This window comes from Geotrypetes seraphini, chromosome 5, assembly GCF_902459505.1.
Source record: "Geotrypetes seraphini chromosome 5, aGeoSer1.1, whole genome shotgun sequence".
Classification (NCBI taxonomy): Eukaryota; Metazoa; Chordata; class Amphibia; order Gymnophiona; family Dermophiidae; genus Geotrypetes; species Geotrypetes seraphini.
This window is the reverse complement of record NC_047088.1, coordinates 169,017,391-169,043,228: the sequence shown is the minus strand read 5'-3', so window position 1 is coordinate 169,043,228 and position 25,838 is coordinate 169,017,391. Positions and strand designations below refer to the sequence as shown.

The window sequence follows — 25,838 nt, the reverse complement described above, 5'->3', positions numbered from 1 at the left end:
GCACCTAGAAGTACACATCATTTACACGCATCAAAGATGCCATTTATCGACAGGCACTTATGTGCACCAGGGGTCTGATTCTATAACAGCGTCTAAGTACTAGGTACCGTTTGGTGTCATTTATAGGATCACACCTAGTGGTGCTTCTCTGCCTCAGCTTTCTCTTTCTTTGAGATCACAAGATAGAGCTTTTAGGCTGTTCCTACTCTTCGTTCTGTCACCAAAGTTGCAAATCAATCACGTATGGTCCAAGTAGCCGGACCTTTACTATGGAACTCGGTTCCAGATTCTATCTGTCTCTGACTTCTGATTTTTGGGCTTTTTGGAAAAGTTTGAAAGCCTATTTTTTTTCGACTTGCCTTTTCAAATTTGGTTACTTTGTAAATTTGTAATCGCTTGGCTTTTTATTTTAAGGCAAATGTGTAAGTTATTTATTGTATGCTATGTTTTGTTTTATTATGTTTGTATCATTGTTATCTGCATAGATGGTTGATATGCCGGCTGCAGGTGTTTTAAATAAATAAATAAAATAAATAAGCATTCTTAGGAGTCTATAGGCATTGAATTCTTAGGCCCACTACCTTTTAGGTCAGGGTTTTCTTGGCCTAAATGACTGCGCTTAAGTAAATCCACGCTCATGCTCCACTCTGAATCCGCTCCTAACCACACCTACTTGCTGGCATGCGCCTCAGTGTAGATGCCTACCTTGAAGTGTTAGGCACCTATCGACTTAGGTACCTACTGGCTAATTAAAACTTTAAAATCATTTTTTAGTTGTTTTTTAATGGCGCTTTCAATTATCAGCGCTGAGTAAGCCAATTAAAAAAAAATATAGTGAGGCACCTAGATTGGCTCGGCATGCCGATCTAGGCGCATAACTTTAGGTCTCTTTTATAGAATCAGGGCCTAGATGCTATTCTATAAGGTAGTGCCTAAGTGCTACAGTACCTAACTGTAAGGAAGGGCTTACACGTGGGCAGAGCGTGGGTGGGTCATAGCATGTCTCCGAGTTTTGCATGTAGTTTATAGAATGTCACTTGGTGCACTGCGTAAGAGGTTGCACCTACATGTGGGCATTCCAAAGTTGATTCTATAATGGAATCTTGGCATCAAGATGCCATTTTAGAACTGGCACTATGTATATTTTATTTATTTTAAAATTTTCTATTTTGCTTAATACCTAAGCAGATTACAGTAACATATTATCACATCAATACATCACAATAAATGAGAGACCACAAATTAAAGCTGAATCAAGACAAAACCCAATTCTTACTTTTAGAAAAAAACAAAACCCCTACCATAACGAACCTAGAATTAAACTCCATCTTATATCCCTTACAACCCAACCTAAAACTGCTGGGAATAATGATAGACAAGGGCTGCACCATGCAACTGCAAATCGGCAGAACGGTCCAGAAGGCATTCGCAACCATGTACAACCTAAGAAAAATCTGAAAATATGTCAACAAAGAACAATTCAGACTCATGGTCCAAGCACTAAGCCTGGGACTTCTGGACTACTGTAATATCCTATACCTGTCATGCCCCGCCTACACTTTAAAACAGCGGTCTCAAACTCAAACCCTTTGCAGGGCCACATTTTGGATTTGTAGGTATGTGGAGGGCTGCAGAAAAAATAGATAATGTCTTATTAAAGAAATGACAACTTTGCATGAGATAAAACTCCTTAATTGCTTCTGATCATTTTAGCTATACACAGCTGAAAGCAGTGCAACACGCAGAAAGTGAAATTTAGATAGTTTTTCACTTTCTGCGTGTTGCACTGCTTTCGGCTGTGTATAGCTGAAATGATCAGAAACAATTAAGGAAAGATTTATAAACTATAAAGAGTTTTACCTCATGCAAAATTGTGATTTAGATTCTAATCTAAAGTATCAACTCCAAGAGAAAAGATTTTGGTGTAGTTCTCTAGGCCTTTTTGTAGAAAGGAGAATCAATATCTGATTTGTGCCTGGAAAACTTATGCCTTAAGTGTCCGGTGGTCGCATCCGCAACCGCCTTCAGCTCTCACCTCCTCCAGCACCGGACACAATCGCCATCTTACATCAAGCAGTCACCACCAGGAGAGGTGCCGCATTTTGCGAGAGTTCACGAGATTATGTACACACGCACAAGCTGCACTGCCTCCAATAGTTACCTTACATTCTGGAACGTTGGCCCCCTCACTGCTGTAAACCTCATGCAAGCGCTTTCCTGCGTCTGTACGCAATTGTCCTCTCCACTCCTCCTCACAATTACGTACAGACTCAGGAAAGCGCTTGCGTGAAGTTACAGCAGTGAGGCGGGCAACGTTCCAGAACAATGGTAACATACCGAGGGCCTCAAAATAGTACCTGGCAGGCCGCATGTGGCCCCCCGGGCTACGAGTTTGAGACCACTGCTTTAAAACAATTACAAACAGTGTAAAACACAGCTTTCAGACTGATATACTTGCTGAAAAAAATACGATCACATTACCACTGCTTTCTGAGACTTACACTGGCTCCTAATACAAGTACAAATTCTACTGCACCCTATTCAGAGCCCTAAATGGAACTGGTCCTAGCTACCTAAACAACCGCCTAATCAGAAAAAACGTATCAAGACCACAGAGAACACAGGCTCTCTTCACCTATCCCCCAGTAAAAGGCGTACAAAGCAAAAAATTATATGATGAACCACTAGCCACCAGAGCAACAAAAATAGACCACCACATCTACAAACTACTGACCAAGATGATCAACTACAAAACATTCAGGAAAGAACTGAAAACTATGCTTTTCAAAACATTTATCAAATGATATTACTAAACCTTATAAACCCTTCCCCAGATCCCATCGCTCATGCTTTCCATCAATTCTTTTAAGCTCATTCTATCTGTTCAACCTTGTAAGCTCCCTGGGAATGCCCAGACCAATTCTTTTTGTAAACTGCTAGAACTAATAGGTATTGGCGGGATAGAAAACAGTAATATAATATAAACATTACAAAAAAAAACCCCCAAAACAACCAACAACCTGATTCAGAACTGTTAGCTGCCAGAATGTCCTTTAAACAAAAAAGACAAATTTACAATTCAAAGAATCTGCTACATCCATTCTAATAAAATGTTTTAAAAAAAAAAAACCCATTCCAAATGAGTTTTTAACTACATTTTAAATTATTTCAAATTATTACATAATCTTAAAGAACCTGGTAAAGTGTTCCATAGCGTTGGACCAGCCACCAAAATAGCTGTAAGCCATGTTTTCATATAATGTATCTCATTCACTAATTTAATGGATAATCTTATTGCTGACTGTGATCACAAGGATCGATTTGGCAAATATTTCTTCAGAATTTGTCAAATACCAGGGTGCTGCACTATAAACCACTTGTCAAGATTTTATACTCAGTTCAATCAATAATTGGCAGCCAATGGCATTAGAACGTCTAACTGAGGTGCCAGTTTAAAGAATTGCCATGATAATCTTTAGCCTTTTTTTCATAATACAAATTTTTTCTTAGTTTCGAGGATGCACCGAATAAGGTAGTTATACAATTTTTGACAGCTATCTCTAAAACACTACAAATTGCTCTTATGTAGGTAATACTTTTTGACTCTTGCTATCCCTCATTTACATTGAGACTGTACTAAAAAAATACATGCATATTATGAACTAATTAAAGATTAGGGGGTGTATGTTTGCATTCTGGATTAAAAAACATTTAAAGCTAAAATGGTCTGAAGCTTTGTCAATGTGTTTAAACTAAAAGCTCACACAAGATTGTTCTGTGTTGACATTAGTACACTCAGTATATGAATCCATTTTTGTTAGCTGTTTGATGGAGACTTTCGTTATGATGGTGATAGTTATGTGATTATTTATAAAATAAAATACTCATTGCTCTTCTTAGGTGATTGAGTGTAACCTTCGAGCTTCGCGATCATTCCCTTTTGCATCTAAGACTCTGGGGGTGGACTTCATTGATGTGGCCACCAAGGTGATGGTTGGAGAGAAGATAGACGAGACACAGCTCCCCACACTGGAAAGCCCCATCATTCCTGCAGACTATGTGGGGATTAAGGTATGGAAGAGTCAAATAAGAAAATAGTGCACTGAAGAGGAAGTAAGAAAGGAGTCCTCAGAAAGGAAGGGAAATATTACAGTTTTCTGAGTTCTTAGATTCCTTCATATTACCAAGATACAGTATAGATGAAAGAAGCCCTTAACTTGAAAGTCTTAATCCAGACATCATGTTAGAGAAGTATCAATATCAATTAAATGCCGCATTAGAAAATGAAGGCTATATATCCCAAAGTTGAACTTGAACAGTAGTTAAATGCAGCAAATTTGACTGAGCTCTCGGCAATTACCCAGGATCCTGTAAGCTATATTTGAATTGAATCAATATTTTCTTCCCCTGAATCGGGCAGCACTACTGCCCTTCACAATTTTCCTATATCTTCTACTTGCTACCTCCCATCACCCATTACCACTCTGTTTGGTGCTTTTTCCAAATATTTTTAAATTCTGTTATGATTTTGGCTGTCACTACTTCTGCTCATAGGATGTACCAGGCATCAACCGCCCTCTCAGTAAAGAAATATTTTCTTATTTCCTGTACAACTACGCCCCTGCCTTCTTGTCCTTGAGTTCTCTCTTCTGAGGAAGATTTCACCTTTTATTTATTTTTTCCCCCACCAGGCTCCAATGTTCTCGTGGCCCAGACTAAGAGGGGCTGATCCTGTTCTGCGATGTGAAATGGCTTCTACTGGAGAGGTAACTGGTTTTATAACATTTTATTTATTTATTTGGATTTATTAACTGCCTTTTCATGCCCAAAGCTAGATAAACTGGATTACAGGTTGGCTATAGCCACGTAATGTTCTGTTTGATAAAATCATGACTCCAGTGAGCAGCTTTAAATATCTAGGTATCATTATAGATCCTAACCTAAATTTTAATGAGCTGATCTCTAGCATAATAAGAAAGGGCTTTTATATCCTTAGACCAGGGGTGTCCAATGTCGGTCCTCGAGGGCCGCAATCCAGTCGGGTTTTCAGGATTTCCCCAATGAATATGTATGAGATCTATTAGCATACAATGAAAGCAGTGCATGCAAATAGATCTCATTCATATTCATTGGGGAAATCCTGAAAACCCGACTGGATTGCGGCCCTCGAGGACCGACATTGGACACCCCTGCCTTAGACAATTAAAATCAGTATAGCATTGTTTTGATGAACCAACTTTATTTACACTGGTTCATGTACTCATAATTTCACGATTAGATTATAGTACTATGAGCTATGCAGGAATGGACCAATCTAACTTAAAATGATTGGAAATGCTACAGCGTACTGCTATTAGATTATAAGGTAGATAATCATAACAAATATGATCATTTAGACCCAGATTGTCTAAACGGCGACCTCCTTATAAGTGGTCGCCGATCATGTGTCAATCATGTGACAGTGCCGTTTAAAGAATCGTGCCTTTGGGAAAGGTAGGCACTGAAAATATAGGTCAGGGATTTCAAGGCCTACGTTTCCAGTGCCTACCTTTGACGGAGGCACTTTATGGTGCCCTAATGCCACTTCTGGCATTAGGCGTTGCACAGCATCTCCATAGGCGCCACTCTAGTGCCATTTTTTGGGAGCCATTAGGCACCTTGAAAATTCTTTTAAAAAGGTCTTTTAAATGGTGTTTTATACTTAGCTTAGGCCCCTACTAGCACCTAGGTTAAGGCACCATTTATAGAACATGAGCCTTAATCCCTTTATACAAACCTTATAGTTGGTTATTGATTTGTTTATAGAATTAGATTTAAAATTTTAAAGTTACCACACACTGCATATTATCAAAAGGAGCGGCCTTATCTATACTCATTAGCTGTCCCGTACACCCTGAGCAGAGTATTAAGATCATTGCAGGACCAAAGAATGGGCATACCACATTTTTATAGATCATCAAGAGAACGGAGCCATAAAAGGACCTTCCTTTGGTTGGCTCCTTATCTATGGAATGATTTACTTAAAATAATCTGTGGGAAACAGATCCCAAAAACATGAGCCTGGATTGTGAAAGAAATGTTGGTTGCGCAGTCAGCATGAAGTCCAACCAGAAACTAATTAAATCACCAGACAACAAAGGTTGGAAAAATTATTTTATTTTCAATTTAGTGGTTGAAATGTGTCAGTTTTGAGAATTTATATCTGTTGTGTGTACGTATTGTGTGTATATGAAAAATGAAAGGAAAAAATTGCATTACCATTAGTAAAGGGAGCCGGATCTGGGGCAGAGCTTGGTTGAGGGTTGAGGGTACTTAGCTTGAAGTAGTTGAGAAACACTGCTGTAGGCAATCAGCCGGCGCCAGTGCCTCTCCTTTTCTTCCACCTCCTTCTCTGCTGACACCCCCTACTGACGTCTCAGAGCCTGTCTGGAAGGCCTCTGCGCATGCGCAGACGTGATGATGTCGACGTGATGATGTCACACATGTGCATGATGTCATCACGGCAACATCCGCACACTTCTGGGTGCTTCGAGCCATGGCCACTACCTGCGGCCCTCGCTACATTTTCCAACTTCGTTTCGGCCCCAGATCATTTTTGAGTTGTGCAGGCCTGGTCTATAGCATTCTAAAACTGGGCAAAAAGATCTCTCCTGTCCCTAGCCTGAATAACCCAGAGAAAGAACATGAGATACTTGATAAGTGTCAAGAAATACTCTAAACAATATAATATGTTGTGCCCACTGGATGTCACTCTACTCCTGTGTCCCAGGTATGGTTCTGTGGGAGCCTACAATTTGTTTCTTACTGAAAGCATTAGTTTCTTAAAAGCTTTTCTTGCTTTTGTGTTAGTAAATTATATGAAGCACCCATTGTTGGATAATGAAAACTAAAATGATCATTTAGTGAATATTGTTAACGATATTCCACAAAGTCCACATGTTTGTGAAGCTATTTGAACAATCTAAAAAACTGGGGTGGGGTGGAAAAAAGAAAAAGAAGAAAACAAGCAAAGGAGTAGCAACAGAAGAGACATGGCCTAGTTTACCAACCTTACATAATATCCCTCAAATTTTATAAAGTTGGATGCCTAAATTAGCAAAGTTGAGTGGGCAAGTTTTAGAATAAGGCCAGTTGCACGTTCAACTTAATATAATAACGAGCTCGTTATTGCATTAATAATAATAATCATAATAATAACAACAACTTATAAACCGCAGTACCGTGAAGTTCTGTGTGGTTTACAAAAGATTAAAAATACAATAGAATAAGAGATAGAAATAAAATGATTAGAATAAAATTATACGAATCGAAATAGATTACTAAGGACTCCTTTTACAAAGGTGCGCTAGTGGTTTTAGCAGGCGCTTAGCGCATGCTAAAATGCCACACGTGCTAGCCACTACCACCTCCTTTTAAGCAGGCGGTATTTTTTCAGCTAGCGCGCACTAATCCTTTGCGTGCGCTAAAACCGCTAGCGCACCTTTGTAAAAGGAACCCTAAGTTTACAGTAATAATAATAATAATTATTATTTATTTTCTTATATACCGCCCCACCAGCAGTTCTGGGTGGTTCACAACAGTAAGACTGAACATTTCAGTTAGTAATACAATTTTGGAAAAACAACTACATCGTTAAATACATAATCAGATAAAAATACATTTAAAATATAAAACATAATAAAAAGTACATTTGAAATGCGGAACCTAAAAAGAACACATCATTAAAATCTCAACAATCTTGTTTATCGAATAGATATGTTTTCAATAATTTCCTAAATATAGGATAAGAATTGGCTTGAACAGTCAACGGAATAGTCCAGGAGTTCATCTTCCCTGCCTGATATTCTAATGTCCTGTCCAAAAAAAGTCTTGTAACGGCAGGCTCTTGGGGTAGGGAAGAGGAACATACCTGAATTTCTGGTAAATTTTAATGAAGTGAACAATTTCAAATAAAATACCAAATAAGAAGGTAATAAGCAAACTAATTACCCAGATATTTCAAGAACAAATGTGTCTTTAGATGACTCCTAAATTCCACATATGAATTAGAAAGCTTGATCAGATGTTCCAGGTCCTTACCCCAAAATGCCGCTTGGTATGATAAACAGCAATTGGAACTATAGAGTATTAATAGGCACTAATTAGTACCAATTCGCAGTTATGTGTGCAGCTAACCTTACAAAAAAAAAAAAAAGTATTTTATTCAAATAATCCCACAAAGGAGAAAATCAGTGGGAAAAATGGTCCAGTATCTGGGTAGACACAAGATTTATTGTCACAATGCCTGATTGAGGTATCCCAGTCAAACTTCCAATTCAAAGAAATCCAATATAATGGACAGCCAAAACTTGACACGGTCCATGTTTTGGCAATCCACCTACCTTGAGAGTCCCTATGAGTCCATTATTGGTAAACATAGAAAAACGTAAGGATGGAACAGTTCATATCAACCTGGAATTAGTAATGGGGTTGAGTCTTGATGGGAAAAAATATATTATATTCATGTAAAAGGACCCAACACAGTCCGTGTTTCAACTTTAAAAAGCCTGCATCAAGGGTACATGTGTTGTTTGTGCTGGAAATTGTCAGCGTTGATGAATCGGCACTACCTTGTGCATAAACATGTTTCTCACAATTTTCATGAATACATTTTAGTATAAGGCAATGGTGATCCATCAACGCTGACAATTTCCGGCACAAAAAATACATGTACCCCTGATACAGGCTTTTTAAGTTGAAACGTGGACCATGAACATAACATAAGAACATAAGAATTGCCGCTGCTAGGTCAGACCAGTGGTCCATCCTGCCCAGCAGTCTGCTCACGCGGCGGCCCCCAGGTCAAAGACCAGTGCTCTAAATGAGTCCAGCCTCACCTGCTTACGTTCCAGTTTAGCAGGATCTTGTCCAACTTTGTCTTGAATCGCTGGAGGGTGTTTTCCCCTATAACAGACTCCGGAAGAGCATTCTAGTTTTCTACCATTCTCTGGGTGAAGAAGAACTTTCTTGTAAGGAATCTATCCCCTTTCAACTTTAGAGAGTGCCTTCTCGTTCTCCCTACCTTGGAGATTGTGAACAGTCTGTCTTTATATACTAAGACTATTCCCTTCAATATTTTGAATGTTTCAATCATGTCTCTTCTCAGTCTCCTTTTTTCAAGGGAGAAGAGGTCAAGTTTCTCCAATCTCTCACTGTACGGCAACTCCTCCAGCCCCTTAACCATTTTAGACGCTCTTCTCTGGACCCTTTCAAGTAGTACTGTGTCCTTCATGTACGGCGACCAGTGCTAGACGTAGTACTCCAGGTGAGGGCGCATCATGGCCCGGTACAGCGGCAAGATAACCTTCACTGATCTGTTCGGGATCCCCTTCTTTAACATTCCTAGCATTCTGTTTGCCCCTTTTGCCGCCGCAGTGCATTGTTAAGACGGCTTCATCAACTTGTCGATCATAACTCCCAAGTCTCTTTCCAAGTACCGCCCCGGACATCCTGTATTTGTGCATGTTGGTCCTTTTATATCAATAAAATACAATTTTTTTATCATTAAGACTCAACCCCATTAATAATTCCCAGTTGATGTGCACTGTTTGATCCCCACTTTTTCTGTGCTTACTTGCTCTCCGTGGGGTTTTTATTTCCTTGTTGTCTTTGTACAGTTCCACTATTGGTAAACAAGTATTTGAAAGAAAACATGTGCATGAGATGCTAACCAATCATCATGGCAGGAAAGCATGGTCAGTTAACTAGAGATGTCTTCCTCCCCATCCCCCTTCTTCAATTGCATATGGTCAACCCATGATGAGTCAGTCCAGCCCTGGACTTGTATAAACAAGCGTGATTTACCACATTGACCAGTCAGATTTCAGCCATTTCAGAGGTATTTTTTTTGTTTTTTTTGGGAGGGGGGTTATGTGTATGGTGGGGAGAGGAAGGGGTGACAGGGAGGAAAAGTGTGATTATGTTTCCCTGTCGTCTAAAGAAAAAAAACTTGTACACAAGTACACAACTTTGCTTTACAACATAATTTAACTCTTAGAGAATACAACTAGTGGAAATTATATACCATGATTTGATAGCACATCAGTAGTTGAGCACATGGGCAAAGTTTGGGAAGCATGCACATTTACATACATAAATTCTAGAATACTATAATTAAAGTGCATTCCAGCTCACCAGTGTTTACATCATCTATAGGGTTACAGTAAGTGTGCCTTAAAAGTAAGCATGTTTGTAGCCATTTGTACCAGTATTTTATAAAGAAAAGTAGGAGTTTACTTATTTCTGTAGAATATGTTTGCGATTGGGACCATGAAAAATGCCTTCAGTAGGCATTCCTTTTATAAAATTACTTTATATGAGGGCAATTCTATAAAGGGGCAACTAGTACATAAGAATAGCCATACTGGGTCAGACCAATGGTCCATCTAGCCTAGTGTGAAAACCCACCTTTTTGATATAGCCTTCAATCCTTAACCTTACTCCTCTGCCCTCCAACCCAGCCAGCTGATTAACCGTTCCCCTAATTGTATCCATGACATCCTGTTTGTCTTGGCTGTTTAGATTGTAAGCTCTTTCGAGCAGGGACTATTTTCTTCCTCTTTGTGACTCTATACAGCGCTATGCACATCTGGTGGCGCTATAAAAATAAATAATAGTAGTAGTGGTTCCAACAGTGGCCAATCCAAGTCACAAGTATCTGGCAGCAACATTCCATGCTACCAATCCCAGGGACAGCAGTGGCTTCTCCCATAAGTCTCAATAGCAGATATGGACTTTTCCTCCAGGAACTTGTCCAAACCTTTTTTTTAAAAAATTCAGATGCACTAACCGCAGTTACTACATCCTCTGGCAACAAGTTCCAGAGCTTAACAATCCATTGAGTGAAAAAATATTTAAACCTGCGCGTTTAAAAAATATTATCATGTAATTTACCATGGAACTTTCTCCTAGGGCTCCTTTTACTAAGGTGCGCTAGCATTTGTAGCGTGCGCTACATTGCCGTGTGCGCTAACCCCGCACTGTGTGCCAAAATCTAACACCAACTCAATGGAGGCGTTAGCGTCTAGTGTGCACGGCATTGCAGCACGTGCTATGCGCGCGCCAAAACCGCTAGCTCGGCTTAGTAAAAGGAGCCCCTAGTCTTTGTACTTTTTGAAAGAGCAAAAATATTTGCCAATCAATTACCCTCTAAATGCCAGTATAAAGCCACACATTTATTGAAGTACCTTCCTACTGTAGCTGAACTAAAAAAAATATATATATATACGTATATACAGTATACATGTTCAGCACCAGTGCAGAAAGTATAAGTGATTCTGAATATTAGGTCCATGATGCCACTCTAGTGAAATAACATTAGCACAAGAATTCTCAGAATCGGTCTTTCTTTCTTTATGGTCCAAATAGGTAGCCTGTTTTGGAGAGAATATCCACACAGCCTTCTTGAAAGCAATGCTTTCCACTGGATTTAAACCACCACAGAAAGGAGTTCTCATTGGAATCCAGGTACCTTTCTTGCTTAAAAAAAAATGAAGGAAAACTCTAGAAAAACAGGTCCAAAGAATATTGCAAGTTAGTCTGATAAGTATCATATTTATTTATTGTGATATTTTACAAAATATCTGACTACTTAACTTAGTTTATTTCTCCCATTGTGACCATTGTTAGTAATCTTTTGTAAACCGCATTGAACTAATGGCTATGTCATCTATAAGTACAATGTAATGTAATTTATTGCCTTATGAAAAGATTCACCCAAGGTTTGTACAACCGGTACAGCGTGACATAAAACTTACAAATTTGTTGACAGTATAATAATAGTAAAATGAGCAAATATAGGCATGAATGCAATCTCAGAGGTAAGGTTCGAGACAACAAATGTCTTATTCCATCCTTCAGTGGACTGATGTAGTTTATTTAATCATGTCTTTTTGCTTGGATTTATTGACATATTTGGTGGCACTATGATAATGTACTGTGCACTTCAAATTGGAACTCTAGGTTGTGATTTTTGATCTGGTGGTTTCCTTCTTCACATCTGGTCTTCGGTTTGTTCTCCAAGGACAAACTAAAGATGCAGTTCTTACACAGGGACAATATCATATGATGGAGCCACTCTTAGAGAAAAATCAACAAAACTCAGAAGTTTCTAAATTGGAATACTATGCATATGAAGGTTCTCCTCTGTTGGTGTTGCATTGTCAAACCGCAGCAAAAGAGTTCATCAAAGTATTCCACAGGAAAAACCAACCAGAAGGGAAGGGAAAGGTGCTGCATGGAAGGGAATAGTGAGGTTGACCCAGTGCACAAGTCAGGGGGGGAGGGGAGGGAGAGAGAGATGGTAGACAGAGGGAAAGAAACTATTGTTGGATATGGCAGCGGAAGGTAGAAAAATAATTTTATTTTCTATTTTATGATTACAATATGTCAAATATGAAATGTGTATCATGCCAGAGCTGGTGTTAGCGAGCGTGAGCTAAGACCTAACAGAGAGAGGAAAAGTCTTTTTTGTTTATTTTGTTTACACCACAGTGCCAGATGGACAAGCAGGGTGTGGTGAGTGGAAAGGCTACAAAATAAACCTCTAACACGCTACTGGGCAATGAGAGATTAAATCAAACTAGTAGTGTCCCAAAAGTATGATCCACTCAACAAAAACGAAGGGGGAACACTCACAATAAATGAATGCACCTTTTAAACTAACAAGCGGAGCTCAGAACCATAGATGGTGTAGAAATCACAAACAGGGAAAAGCCCTTAAATGTGTTTCCATAATGTCTATCATTGCTCCATCTAAAGTTAGTTAGGCATTCAGGAGTGTCTATCATTGCTCCATCTAAAGTTAGTTGGATGGCATTCAGGAGTGGGTTCTCTGAGGAAGCCGTTCTGGCGAAACGCGTCAGAACCCGCTGTAATGAGACAACTTCAGATACGTTCAAGATTAGTATTCAAGTCAATTTTAAAAAAAAACTTAAAAAATTTTTTTTCTTGTATTTGAAATGGACTTTTGAGTAGTCAAGCTCATTTTGAAACTATATGAAAAACCTTCTAACTAACTTTAGATAGAGCAATGATAGACATTATGGAAACACATTTGAGGGCTTGTCCCTGTTTGTGATTTCTACCCCAGCTATGGTTCTGAGCTCCGCTTGTTAGTTTAAAAGGTGCACTCATTTATTGTGAGTGTTCTCCCTTTGTTTTTGTTGAGTACAAAATTAACCTGTCAGGTCGTTTGAAAAAAAAAAAAAAAAAAGCCCAATTGGGCAGGAAAAGCGAATCAAATCAAATTGAAAAATCAATTCAGTAGGACAAATCGAATCAAATCAAAAAATCTTCCCTAAATTGGGCAGCACTACTATGAACCAAAGGACTTAGGTTCAAATCCCACTTCAGCGTTTTCTTGTTGTTGTTTGTTAACAATTCTGAGCCTTCCAGAAACAGCAAATAACTACTGTACCTAAATACTTGTATAAGATGCTTGAAACCTATTGAAGTTTGAATCTGTGTCCCTTGGTTTTCAATTCATTGCAGAGGCAAAACTAGAGAGGTAAAACAAACAGCATAAAAACAAACAGTGCACTTTTCTCTAGAGCAGCGGAAGGCAATTCCGGTCCTTGAGAGCTGGAGCCAGGTCAGGTTTTCAGGATATCCACAATGAATATGTATGAAATGGATTTGCATGCACTGCCTCCTTGAGATGCATATTTATTGTGCATATCCTGAATACCTGGCCAGGCTCCGGCTCTCGAGGACTGGAATTGCCTACCACTGCTCTAGAGTAACACCTTTAGTACTCTCTCTGGTTCACAAATTAAGCAGCAGTATTCTCTATAAACACTTCCTGCAGAAGAAATGTCTAGGACAGGGGTAGGGAACTCCGCTCCTCGAGAGCCGTATTTCAGTCGGGTTTTCAGGATTTCCCCAATAAATATGCATGAGGTCCCAATTTGTATTAGCCTCGTTCTGCTGTCCTCACTACAGATGCATCCGAGGACACCTCTTTAGAAAGAAAACACACACACACACAAACGCACATGCAAATATGCCAAGGGATATCTCCTTTATTCAGAGTACTGTAACATATATATAGCATTTCACATGGGTCAGTTTTTTTAGCATATGACTGTAGGAAAGACCATATTTGGTAATAGGATACATAAAAGCAACTAGAAAAAGGTAGCAAACATAAGGAGGGGGGGGGGGGGAAGAAACTATGGCATATAATACTGTCTTGTCTAAGGTCTAGCAATGTTTCTTTTTTAACAAATGTTTCTTATCAAAACAAGTCAACTACAGAACAAAATGGGGACACAGAGCTCAGAACACAAAAAGAAAAGACCTTGTGGTTTCTTGGCAAAATGATAACAGTTTCAGCAGTTCCTTTTACACAAGCAGGAATAGAAAAACTTACAAAGAATATATGTGCCCCTTCATGCACTGCTTTCAATACATATTCATTGGGGAAATCCTGAAAACCCGATTAGAATACAGCTCTCGAGGACCGGAGTTCCCTGGTCTAGGAAAATGTGAGAACATACTTTCATCTACCAAAAAGGGATTATTTTTTGTCAGCAACCAAAAGGAACTCTTTCTTGCCTCAATCAGCAGAAAGCCCACAAGCTCCAACCAGCTCCCCAGCCTAAATCTGGGATGGTGCTTTGACTGAGTCCAAGCAGATTGTATTCCAGTGCCCATCCTACAGAAACATTCTTTTTATATAAATCATTGGCCCAGAAATTTCTCCTTATATCAAGTACTGGTCACCATCCCATAAATAAACAAAATAATGCACTTATCTCGGTGCTTATCAGATATTGAAACTGCACTATATCCTATCTGTACAGCATCCTGAATTGTATATCCACTGGAATAGCCCAATCCTCCTTGCCGTATCCCATTCCCTAAACTATACTACACCATTCTTCTTGTAACTCCTCTGGAAATGTTCTTCTTCTTGTAACTCTTCTGGAAAAGTCCAAAAGTCTCTTTGTAATCATCCTGGAAATGTCCAGATGTCTCTTTTGTAATCCGCCCAGAACTGCAAGGTTGAGGCGGAATAGAAATCAGTAATGTAATGTAATGTAATGTAATATTGTTTAAGCCTGACGGGACCCGTTTTGCCAACTCTCTTGGCTTCCTCAGGGGTCTTTTGAAGACTGCAATGGAGAGAAAAAGTGCGTAAACAATATCTGATAAGCACCGAGATAAGTGCATTATTTTGTTTATTTATGTGATGCTGACCAGTACTTGATATAATAAGCAATTTATAAAGTTGCATAAATGAGTATATTTGGATCAGCATTTGAGAGATTTTTGGCCAATGAAAGATAACCTGAACCTGCAAAAGCTATTTTGGAATTTCTATTCTATATTAGCGCAGGCATCTGCGGTCTTTTCCTCTCAATTTCACCTGAGTTGTGTTTAAGAAACCTGCATATGTGTATCAAACACATCCCTAAAATCTAACAAAACCAGGGCTGCATTTGAATCCATCACCAAATTTTTCTAAAATCAACCATTTCATTACTATACTGTAGATTTGTGGAAACCAGGTTGTCTAATATATTCAAAATATCAGTTCCTAGCAAAAAACGTAAAAATAGCTGAAGATTACCTTCTGAACTTTCCCCAACCTGGGATATTAGTCACTGGATAATAGTTATTTAAAGTGTTCATATCTTTATGCCACATTTTTAAAATGGAACGTATGATTGCCATACAGCAGGGACATTATAGGAAATTTAAGGATGTTTGGGAGCCATTGACAAAATTCTGTAAGGAGTGATTATGGATTTTGCCCTTTGAACATACACGTCAAGGGTGGGGAAATACTTTTAATTTAATTATGGTTGAGTGCAATTGTTGGGTATTTAGAATATACACATCCAGGGAGGGAGGGAGATATTATATTGGGATTGTTTTGTTGATTTTATTGGAATAAGAGGGAGGGTGTGAAAATGTTATTTATATATTTTATTGAAAGCTGTAAGTGCTATTTTTCTAATATATTCTGTAATGTATTCATGTGTGCACTATTTAAAGTTTCAAAATGAATAAAGAATTCTAAAAAAAACCACGTCTTTCTTTTCAAAAAACACGTCCTTACTTAATATTCCCCTCCCCAATCGCACATGCACTCTCCCCAGCAAATAACACACTAGTCATCCCCTTGAACCTCATTTACGAAAAATATCCAAACTCCTAAATAAGCATCTCCCTTAGGTATCCATTTAACCTTCACCTAAATAAGCATCTCCCTTAGGTATCCATTTAACCTTCACCTAAATAAGCATCTCCCTTAGGTATCCACTTAACTGATTCCTTCAAAGTTAGGTATCTTTCTTCAGTTGCCTATATTGTTTTCCCCACTGAACCTTGTAACTATTTGAACCCTGTCAAGTTATTCTATCGATAAATCCAGATAAATATAGAAATATCGATAAATAAAAAATATCGATAAATATAGAAATCTTATATTTGTATTTCTATACCACAACATGTAATTTACTTAAATCGTTGTAATGTAATTCTCTCGGTAATGTCCTGATCTGTTTTAACTGTAATCCGCTTAGAACCGCAAGGCACAGGCGGAATAGAAATCACAAATGTAATGTAATGTAATGTAAAAAAAAATTAAAATAAAGGGTTCCTTTTACTGAGCTGTGATAGCGTTTTTAGCGTTCGCAGAATTTTAGCGCGCGCTAAACCCGCGCTACGCGGCTAGAACTAACGCCAGCTCAATGCTGGTGTTAGCGCCTAGCGCACGCAGCAATTTTGCATGCGCTAAGTGAAAACCGCTATCGCAGCTTAGTAAAAGAAGCCCAAAGTGTTCATATAAAATCAAGATTTTTTAAAGAAAGGGCCCATCTGCCACTTTCTTTTCTAAAATGTAAATGGGAAGTAACAATTAGCCAAAGATGGCTATACAGTTTCAAGCAAGGTTTTAACACTATTTTTCCTATCTGTGCAGAGAGGGGTTCTAGTAATGACGCTGTAGGATTTAGAAACTGTAAAACTAATTTCACTTCCTCAAGACCAACTTCTACAAATTCAGCCCAATTATTTTTTCCTGTCCCTTAAATCTACCACTTTACTCAAATCAGCCTCAGCAATTACTATCCTTTCTTTAATTCTGCTCTGATAGTATCGGTTCCACTTGAGTTTTCAGGATGTTATCTTTAAAATACACCATTCCAGCAGTCCAGCATAACTTTATCCACTGATAATTGCAATAACTTCAAAATTTCAGAAACTGTTTTCCTAGTGTTACGAAACACTTAAAAAAAGGGATCAAAATATACATTTGTAGCTTTGTCTACAGTCATTTTAATACATATGTGCAATTCATTCATCTCTGTCTTATTTACTCTGTGTCTTCGTCCACCATATTTCTGACTTCCCTTATGTTTGATCATATGCAGAGTCTGAAAATCAGGGGTAAATCTCTTTCTTATTTTGCTTATAACTAACTACTGGTGCCTCTTTATCTGACATTTCCATTTAATGAGTCTGAACACAAATCTGTCTGAACATCCCTTCTTTTACTAGAAAGATGAGAGTACAGGACCCCCCAGTACAGCTCAGAAAACATTGCCACTTAAACCTTTAAACTCATTGGAAATGGTAGAAAATGAGGATATTACCTTCTCTGCAAATTGGATCCTTGACAAAAAGTTGTTCAACCAAGAAACTGGATTAGCAGATAAATATTGAAAACTACTGTATGGATAGAGGTGCAGCTACTACATACCACCACCTTTATTCAACCGCTTCTAATTGTTTGATCTATACCAGGCTAGCTTCTATTGAAGTCTTCCTTTAAGCCTTAGCTGTGTCTTGGGACCTCAACATGGTTCTAACTCAGTGGAGCCACCAGTGATGTGAAGTAATTGACCTGGATGTCTTGTTTGTAGTGGAAGTCAGAATCAGACATATAGAGTCAGTGAGCTTTAGGCCTAGTAATTTACCTACCTTAAACAGATCTAATGCTATTTTATAAGGCAGTGTGTCTAACTCCCATAGTGTGTCTTTCAAAAAGAGGACAAGGCTAGGGATGAGTCAAGGGTGTTCCAAAAAGAGAGAACATTTTAATAATAATAATAATTTCTTTCTTATAAACCGCTATACCGTAAAGTTCGAAGTGGTTTACAATAAAGATACATTTGACAGTACATGGGATAGAAACGGTTTACAATAAAGATACATTTAGTCAGTACATGGGATGCAAGTGGTTTACATTAAAGTGGTTTACATTTAAGTCTTTATATGGTTACATATGGGAGATACCGGGGGAAACAAAAGTTAGAAATATCATCTGTCCCAAGTTTTATGATTTGTTAACATCTTATTTTATCTCTCTCTCTTAGAAACCCCCTACTAGTCCTATTTATTTGTTTTAATTAGATTGTAAGCTCTACTGTGCAGGGACTGCATCTTGAATATTTAATGTACAGTGCTGCATATGTCTAGTAGTGCTATAGAAATAAGTAATAGTAGTAGTATTGACAATAAGATGTTCTGCACACAAATCTTAAGTTCCTGCCTGAGGTAGTATGACATTTCTACTTTAACCAGTCAATTGCCCTTGCTACATTACCAGGCTATGCCCGTGAAAGTGAACACATCTTGTACACCAGGAATTGCAAAATAGCCTCGACCTTCTGCTTGAAGCAGACTAAAACCCTTACAATCCAATCTGCTTTTCTGTTTCTTTTAACCCTCATAAACCTGGGACTGCAATAGCCAAACACATGGAGACTAATTCTGTAGTAAGCTGCCTATTTTTAGGTTCCAAGACAAAGCCAATTTAAGAACATAAAAACATAAGATTTGCCGCTGCTGGGTCAGACCAGTGGTCCATCGTGCCCAGCAGTCCGCTCATGCGGCGGCCCTTAGGTCAAAGACCAGTGCCCTAACTGAGACTAGCCTTACCTGTGTAAGTTCCAGTTCAGCAGGAACTTGTCTAACTTCGTCTTGAATCCCTGGAGGGGATTTTCCCCTATAACAGCCTCCGGAAGAGCGTTCCAGTTTTCTACCACCCTCTGGGTGAAGAAGAACTTCCTTACGTTTATACGGAATCTATTCCCTTATTCTGTATGTGTCTACTTTTCCTTATAGAATAGTAGCATAGCAAAGTAAATATACATATGCGCAGTCTGGGCAAGCCTGAAGCTTACACACAGAGGCCCCAATTCTATAAACGATGCTGAGGAATGCGGTGCACAGTGGCTGTCAATCTTCAGTTAAGTGCCATTTATAGAATTGTGCCTAGCGGTTCCTAAATTAGACTCAGGCACTGGTAGGTGTCAAAATCTTCGGCAGTCCCTATTTATAAAAGGGTTTTCTTGGCTTAAATACCGGCGCCTAAGTCCAATTTAGGCACCTAGATACAAAATGTTCCCAAGATCTGCCCATAACTACACTCACCTTAGGCACAAAATTTTTGACAATTATAAGCTCATTATTGCTCATTAATAGCACTGATGAAGCAAATTAAGTTAGGCGACTAGATTGATCGGCTAGGTGCGAAAATCTAGGCATCTAACTTCAGGCACCATTTATAGAATCTGGGCCATATTTTATAGACTATTATAATTTTTGTGTGTATCTCTGACTTTTAGGCACAAGGTTTACACCAGCTCTAACACCATATGCTTGTATATATCTGGTTATGCTAATATTCCATAAAGGAAGATAGACACCTACTTTCCTTTACAGATATAGGCACCTCATAGTAACATAGTAAATGACAGCAGATAAAGACCTGAACGGTCCAACCAATCTGTTACATGCATTATAAATTCATAATTCATTTTTGTCGCCTTCCTCTGGACCGCTTCAAGCCTTCTTATATTCTTCGCCAGATATGGTCTCCAAAACTGAACACAATACAATAGGTGTACTCTGGGTGTCTATTGGCACATGGTTATACAATTTCCATTGTGAGGGTAATTTTTATAAAAAGGTGCCTTGGATAGGGGCCTCCATAGGTGTGTTTTTAGAAAGAAAAGTAGGTGTCTACTTTTCTTTCTAAAATACTTGTGTAATGTTATCTAGCATTTGCCTAAAATGCAGGCATAAACATATACACCAGCCCTAGAACTGGTACAAATATCTGTGCCTATGCAGTGGCACCTTGGTTTACGAGCATAATTTGTTCCAGAAGCATGCTCGTAAACCAAAATACTCGTATATCAAAGCGAGTTTCCCCATAGGAACTAAGGGAAACTCGCTTGATTCGTTCCCACCCACCCCCATCCCCCGAGGCCAGCGGCGCTGCTCTACCACCCCAAGAACCGGCATTGCTCCCCCCGCTCATGAAGGTGCCCCCGCGTGGTCCGCCATCCCCCCCGCTCGTTTTGGCGATCCGGCGATCCCCCCCCCCCGCGATCTGGCGATCCCCCCACTCGCATCATCCCCCCCCCCTGCTGCGATCCGGCATCCCCCAGGCATCCACCCACCCACACAATCAAATTCCTTAACCCCATTTGGCACCGGCACCGGCACCAACGCACAGGACATGCCAGTGTCCGAAGATCTGCCTCCTTCGCGGTGGGCCTTGAGCATCTGCGCATGCTCAAGGCCTTCGGGTTCCCGTTCTCTCTGAGATTCTCGGAGATCCGAGAATAGTAATATTGTAATTTATAGTAATATTGTAATTTATAGCTAAAGAGACATATGATCAAGAAACTGTTTTATTTCACTTTTGTGATTATGATAAACATACTGAGGGCCTCAAAATAGTACCTGGTGGCCGCATGTGGCCCCCGGGCCGCGGGTTTGAGACCACTAGTTTAAATGGAGAAATAATTGATCATGCAATTAAAAACAAATGAACTCATTAAAAAAATTAAGCACCACTAGACACCTTCCGGGACCGGCAACTGGGTCCAAGTGATGTTGAAGCCCATAAGTGGGCATGTTTAGGGGTGGTGCCAGACTTCGGCATCACTAGATGCCACTGGTCATGATTCTGCAAGGACCCTAGACACCAGAAATGCAGGCCTGTAAAACCCTTACAGAATCAGCCCCTGTTTATGTTCCTTTATACAATAGGCTCCTACCAGTCTTTGTCTGGGCACCTATTTATGGGTGCCTAGCTATAGAATTGCCCCCATGGTGGCTGTAAGTAAGCAGCATACAGGTGTCTTAAGTAGTCTTCTGGGTGGGCTAGTGAACCATAGAGAGGAGGACCCAGGCCCATAAGCCACTCTAACCACATCTATGGTATTAAGTATGAGCCCATCAAAACCCACCTAAACCCTTCTATACTGCCATAAGGGCTATTGGGATGGTACACAGGTGGATATAGTAGGTTTTGGGAGGTTCACCATAAATTATAAGGGGGATATGGTGAGATATACATCTGGCACCCTTTTTACGTGAAGTTCACAGCAGTGCTCTCTAAGGTGCCCCACTGCTCTGTTGGCATGTGGCTATGTGTCTATGTGGCCAATCCATTACTATGCTGGCCCCTCCCGTGCCCATATGGTCTGGGTTAGGATGTTTTAAACATAAGACATTTTGGTATTTGAAAATGGCCAAAAAAGATTGGCACCCTTAGGGGCCAAGAAAATTTTTTTTTAGACATCTAGTGGTTTTGAAACTGGATGTTTCTCTGCCCCGATATTTGGACGTCTTGTGGGATATGTCCAAAGTCGCACTTTTGAAAATACCCATCTATCTATAAGTAGCTTATATTTACCAGTACTTTAGATTCAGAACAAAATATTTAAACATCAATAGAAGACGAAGTTGGAGTTGGAGAATAGAAAAACAGAGGATCGGAGTTGAAGGTTTTGTCTACCTTGATAGCCAGTGTCTGTTGTGCGTGCCTTATTATAGAATCACCCTCAGAGTACTAGCGTAGAAAGGTACCATGTTCAGAGGGTATTGTTTCGATGTGCTGTGTTTTTTTTAAGTCCTATTCTAAATTAGTTAGGGCATTAAATCTAAATAAATAATAGATAAAACGACGACAAAGAAGCAGTGCTAGAACTTTGAGGATGGCTTTCGGAGGACATGCCAAAATAAATCAAAAAAGATAACGCGTGGTGTACTCTGAGAGTCAGCTGGTCACCCTATTGTGGCCTGCTGAAGGAATGAATTACTTCTGAAAGATTGATTATAGTAGATTTTATTACTTTGGCCTTGCATAAAAGGAATTGATGGCCCACATGTGATATGTCTGCTGTGTTTTAATAATGCCAGTGTCCTGCAAGATTTCACAAAAATCAATATAAAATTAATTGAATCAGTGCTGCAGAAGATGATTACTAAAGGGTTTCTTTAGGATGTTGTAAGAACAGGCTTTGTGTAAGGCTGGCGATCTGTTGGAGCGGGAGGATAGAACGTGTTTGCAAACTAGTGACACAAAGGAAAACATGGAATCACAGAAATCATTATCAACAAAGCATATAGGGGCCCTTTTATTTAAGGCACGCTAAAGATTAGCATGCACTAAATGCTAAGGCGCCCATAGAATATAATGGCCGCCTTAGCATTTAGTGCGCTAAACCGGTTAGCGTACCTTAATAAAAGGGCCCCATAATTTACTAGGTAAAGCAGCAAAGATAAAAGCTGGATGACCCTGATTGATTTTTAAACGCAGAAAAATGTATGAGCAAAGCTGTATACGGATGACATTTGGCTTGCATCAGATTTTCTCATTCTGGTTCTGAAGTGTGACTTACAAATAGTTGTCGGGAATTCCTGTCTTGTCTTTGGTCTCACAATGTAACATTGCAGCAAATGCAGAAGAGCTTTGAGAGACAGACCTTGCTGTTAACATAGATCAGCCCATTGCAACAACTGTGTGACACAGTAATGACTTCCCAGCTCACTTGCATGACTCTTAGAGAAGTCAGCATAAAATCTGAATTGTAACTAGAGCTCTATCCCAAGGCCAACCATGAATAAAGAGGAAAATATCCACAATTTCATCATTTAGGTCAATTTTGTGCTCTAATCCCCCCAATTCTGTATATAGTTCCATGAGTTGTGTGCACAAATTGGTGTTGACAGCTGACTTGGGTGCACAACTTGTTTAACAAGACCAATTAGTGCTAATTGGCAATTAATATCTCATAATTGCCACTAATTCCCACTAATTAGAAGTTGTGCGCACAACTTGGTAGACGCGTTCTATAAAGTGCTGTGCGCCAGCTCTAGTGCTTGAATCTGAAAAGTGGGCATGGGTAGATTGTAGGCGTGTCTAAAAGTGATTTGCATTTACTGCATATAGCATTCACCCGATCTCTGCACAGCCTAGGTGCAGGTATTTAGGGTTGGTTTTCCATGGCCTAAATGGGTGGGCCCAAAAGTTACGACACACCCTGGTGTTAAGGGCAATTCGATATGGTGCACATACTTTTTGTAGAACCACGCTAAGCGCCATTCTGGTTGACACCAATTTTTTGAGTGTTATATATAGAATCAGACCTTTAAGGTAGAATCTATGAACTGACACCCGTTCGTGACGCCATCAAAATCATGAATCTCTCATCAATGTAGCATCTCGCAGAGCCATTAACCCATATGCTTCCTGTGAGCTCTCCATAATTAAAATCCAGTAGCACGGAAAAAGAGTTGACTGCCTCAAACTGGACTTTAAATCAAAAGAAGCCGATAACTGATGGTCTAAGCATGAGCTAGCTTTTTTGCCAAAGTTGCTTGACTTGCACCCATTAACCTTAGGCGAATGACATAGAACATAAAACCTTCCTCAGTTCCTAAGACTACGCTGCTCTCACTAAATAAGTGCCTTCCAATTCTGTAAATGTGCTTCATACTTTTCACCCTTGGTAACAAATGCTTCCTTGTGCAAGCTGCTTCAATCAGCGTTTAAATCTCAGGACTGCTCTGATGCACACTGACAGCTGCAATTTCTTTTGGCTGGGTGGCTGTTTTATGTGTCACAAATGTACAATACCCTGTTTGATAGAAATTTAGAGCGCTATGGTGAAAATCAGCACCCCTGACTAGAAGGTTTTCAGCAGCTCACATGCTGGGGCTCTATCAATACTCTTATGTTGTAGATTTCTACTTCTTAATTGGAGAAAAGAAAATGGGCCAGCTTTTAAAGAGGCTGTTACCAATCCAAATTCCCTAAAATCTTAAAGGCATTTTTGAAATATAGTAGACTCTCTGTTAACAGGAAGAAATATTGTAATACTTTAAATAAAAATGAAAATAAAATCAATTTCTGGTGGAAATTTAAGTGTAAACTTGACACGCCACATCTGAGTATGCCCACACTTGACCTACCACAGGTCCGGTAGTTTGTCTGGAACAGTTTATGGTATGGCATAGTATGTGGTAGAGTATTAGTTAGGCCTATTTTTAATAGTAACTCTCAAGCGACCAAAAATTACGGTACACCATCGAAAATATGCAGGACATTTGCGCGCCGATAATCCCGCTCCGACATTTGCATGAAGGACAAATGCACACCGTCACTTCTGTCGATTTGAGGCCTTACCATTTGTGTTCTGAAAGGGGGGATGGGGAGGAACCCCCTCCCACTTGGGCTCCCGTTGGGGGTGTTTGGGGGAACCCCTCTCAGCACACTGAAAACTCCCATTCTCCTTCCCATTTTTACACTTTGGGAGTTTACAGTGTAGTGGGGGGAGTGCAAGGAATGTAGTGGGGGGGGGGCAGAAGTGGTGGCATGCATTTCTCCTGTGCGCAAATGTCAGGACGGGATTGTCAGGGCGCCAATGTCCTGTGCGCTTTTGATGGGCCACCAAAATTACATTTAACCAGTATCTATCAATCCCCATGGGTGCCGGTGAACTGAGAGTCTACTGTATTTGCTTTTATAATCTCACTGTTTTTTTTTTATGTGGATGAGGACTGCCTTGTGAACCTTGATCTTCCCTTAAATTTCTTTCTTTGTTATTGTAAAGATTTTATAGAATGATGTTTTTATCAGATTGTTTGTCTGTTATTGAATGCGTATGTACATTGTAACACGCCTAGATTGTTGGATATGCGGGGATATGTCTTTTAAATAAAATAAATTATGAGGGACGGCTTAACCATTAGGTAGACTAGGCAGTTGGCTAGTGTAGCAGCTTCTGGGGGGCAGCGTTGGTAGTCAAAGCATAGCAATAGGTCTTGACAGTCACACAAAAGCCGTCAGTTCTTACTTTTATCCACAGAAAAGATGGGAAATCAGTACTTTTATCTATAAAGTGGATTGGAAATTAGCATTTGTAACACAGTAACACAGAAACAGAGAAAAATGAAGACAGAAAAAGAACATATGGCCTATCTAGCCTGCATAACCCTTCCTCTCCCTTAGAGACCCAATATACGTGTCCCAAGCTTTCTTGAATTCAGATACACTTTTCGTCTCCATCACCTCCACCGGAAGGCCATTCCATGCATTCACCAATCTTTCCATGAAAAAGTATTTTATGAGGTTATTTTTGAGTCTATCCCCTTTCACCTTCATCTTATGCATCCTCATTCTAGAGTTTCCTTTCAATTGAAAGAGAATCGCCTCATGTGCATTCAAGCCATGTAGGTTTCTTATCATATTTCCCCTTTCCTTCCTTTCCTCCGAGAATATATTGAGATCTTGAAGTCTGTTCCCATATGTTTATGTTCTTATTGTGTAGTGTTTGTGTGTATGTATGTGGATATTTGTGTGTGTTTGAATATTCCTTATGTCCAGATTGATCTTGCTGTACACTGTTCTACTTAATGAATAAATAAACACAGTGAGGGGCATAATCGAAAGTGTGCCTGTCTGAGGTTGGATGTTTTGTGCAAGATGTCCACAAACCCAGTAGGAAAATTGTCCATTTTCAAAGCTGCCAAATGTCTATCCTTTA

General features: G+C 39.5%; 1 protein-coding gene across 2 annotated transcripts in view; it reads left to right on the top strand.

The window, feature by feature from the left end:
* Window positions 1-25,838, top strand: part of CPS1 (carbamoyl-phosphate synthase 1) — a 189,317-nt gene that overhangs the window by 151,273 nt on the left and 12,206 nt on the right. For both annotated transcript variants that reach the window (XM_033947173.1, XM_033947172.1), the window contains exons 32-34: window positions 3,901-4,071; window positions 4,692-4,766; window positions 11,407-11,505. In XM_033947173.1, the coding sequence (XP_033803064.1) occupies window positions 3,901-4,071; window positions 4,692-4,766; window positions 11,407-11,505 (345 nt within the window). The remainder of the gene's footprint in view (window positions 1-3,900; window positions 4,072-4,691; window positions 4,767-11,406; window positions 11,506-25,838) is intronic.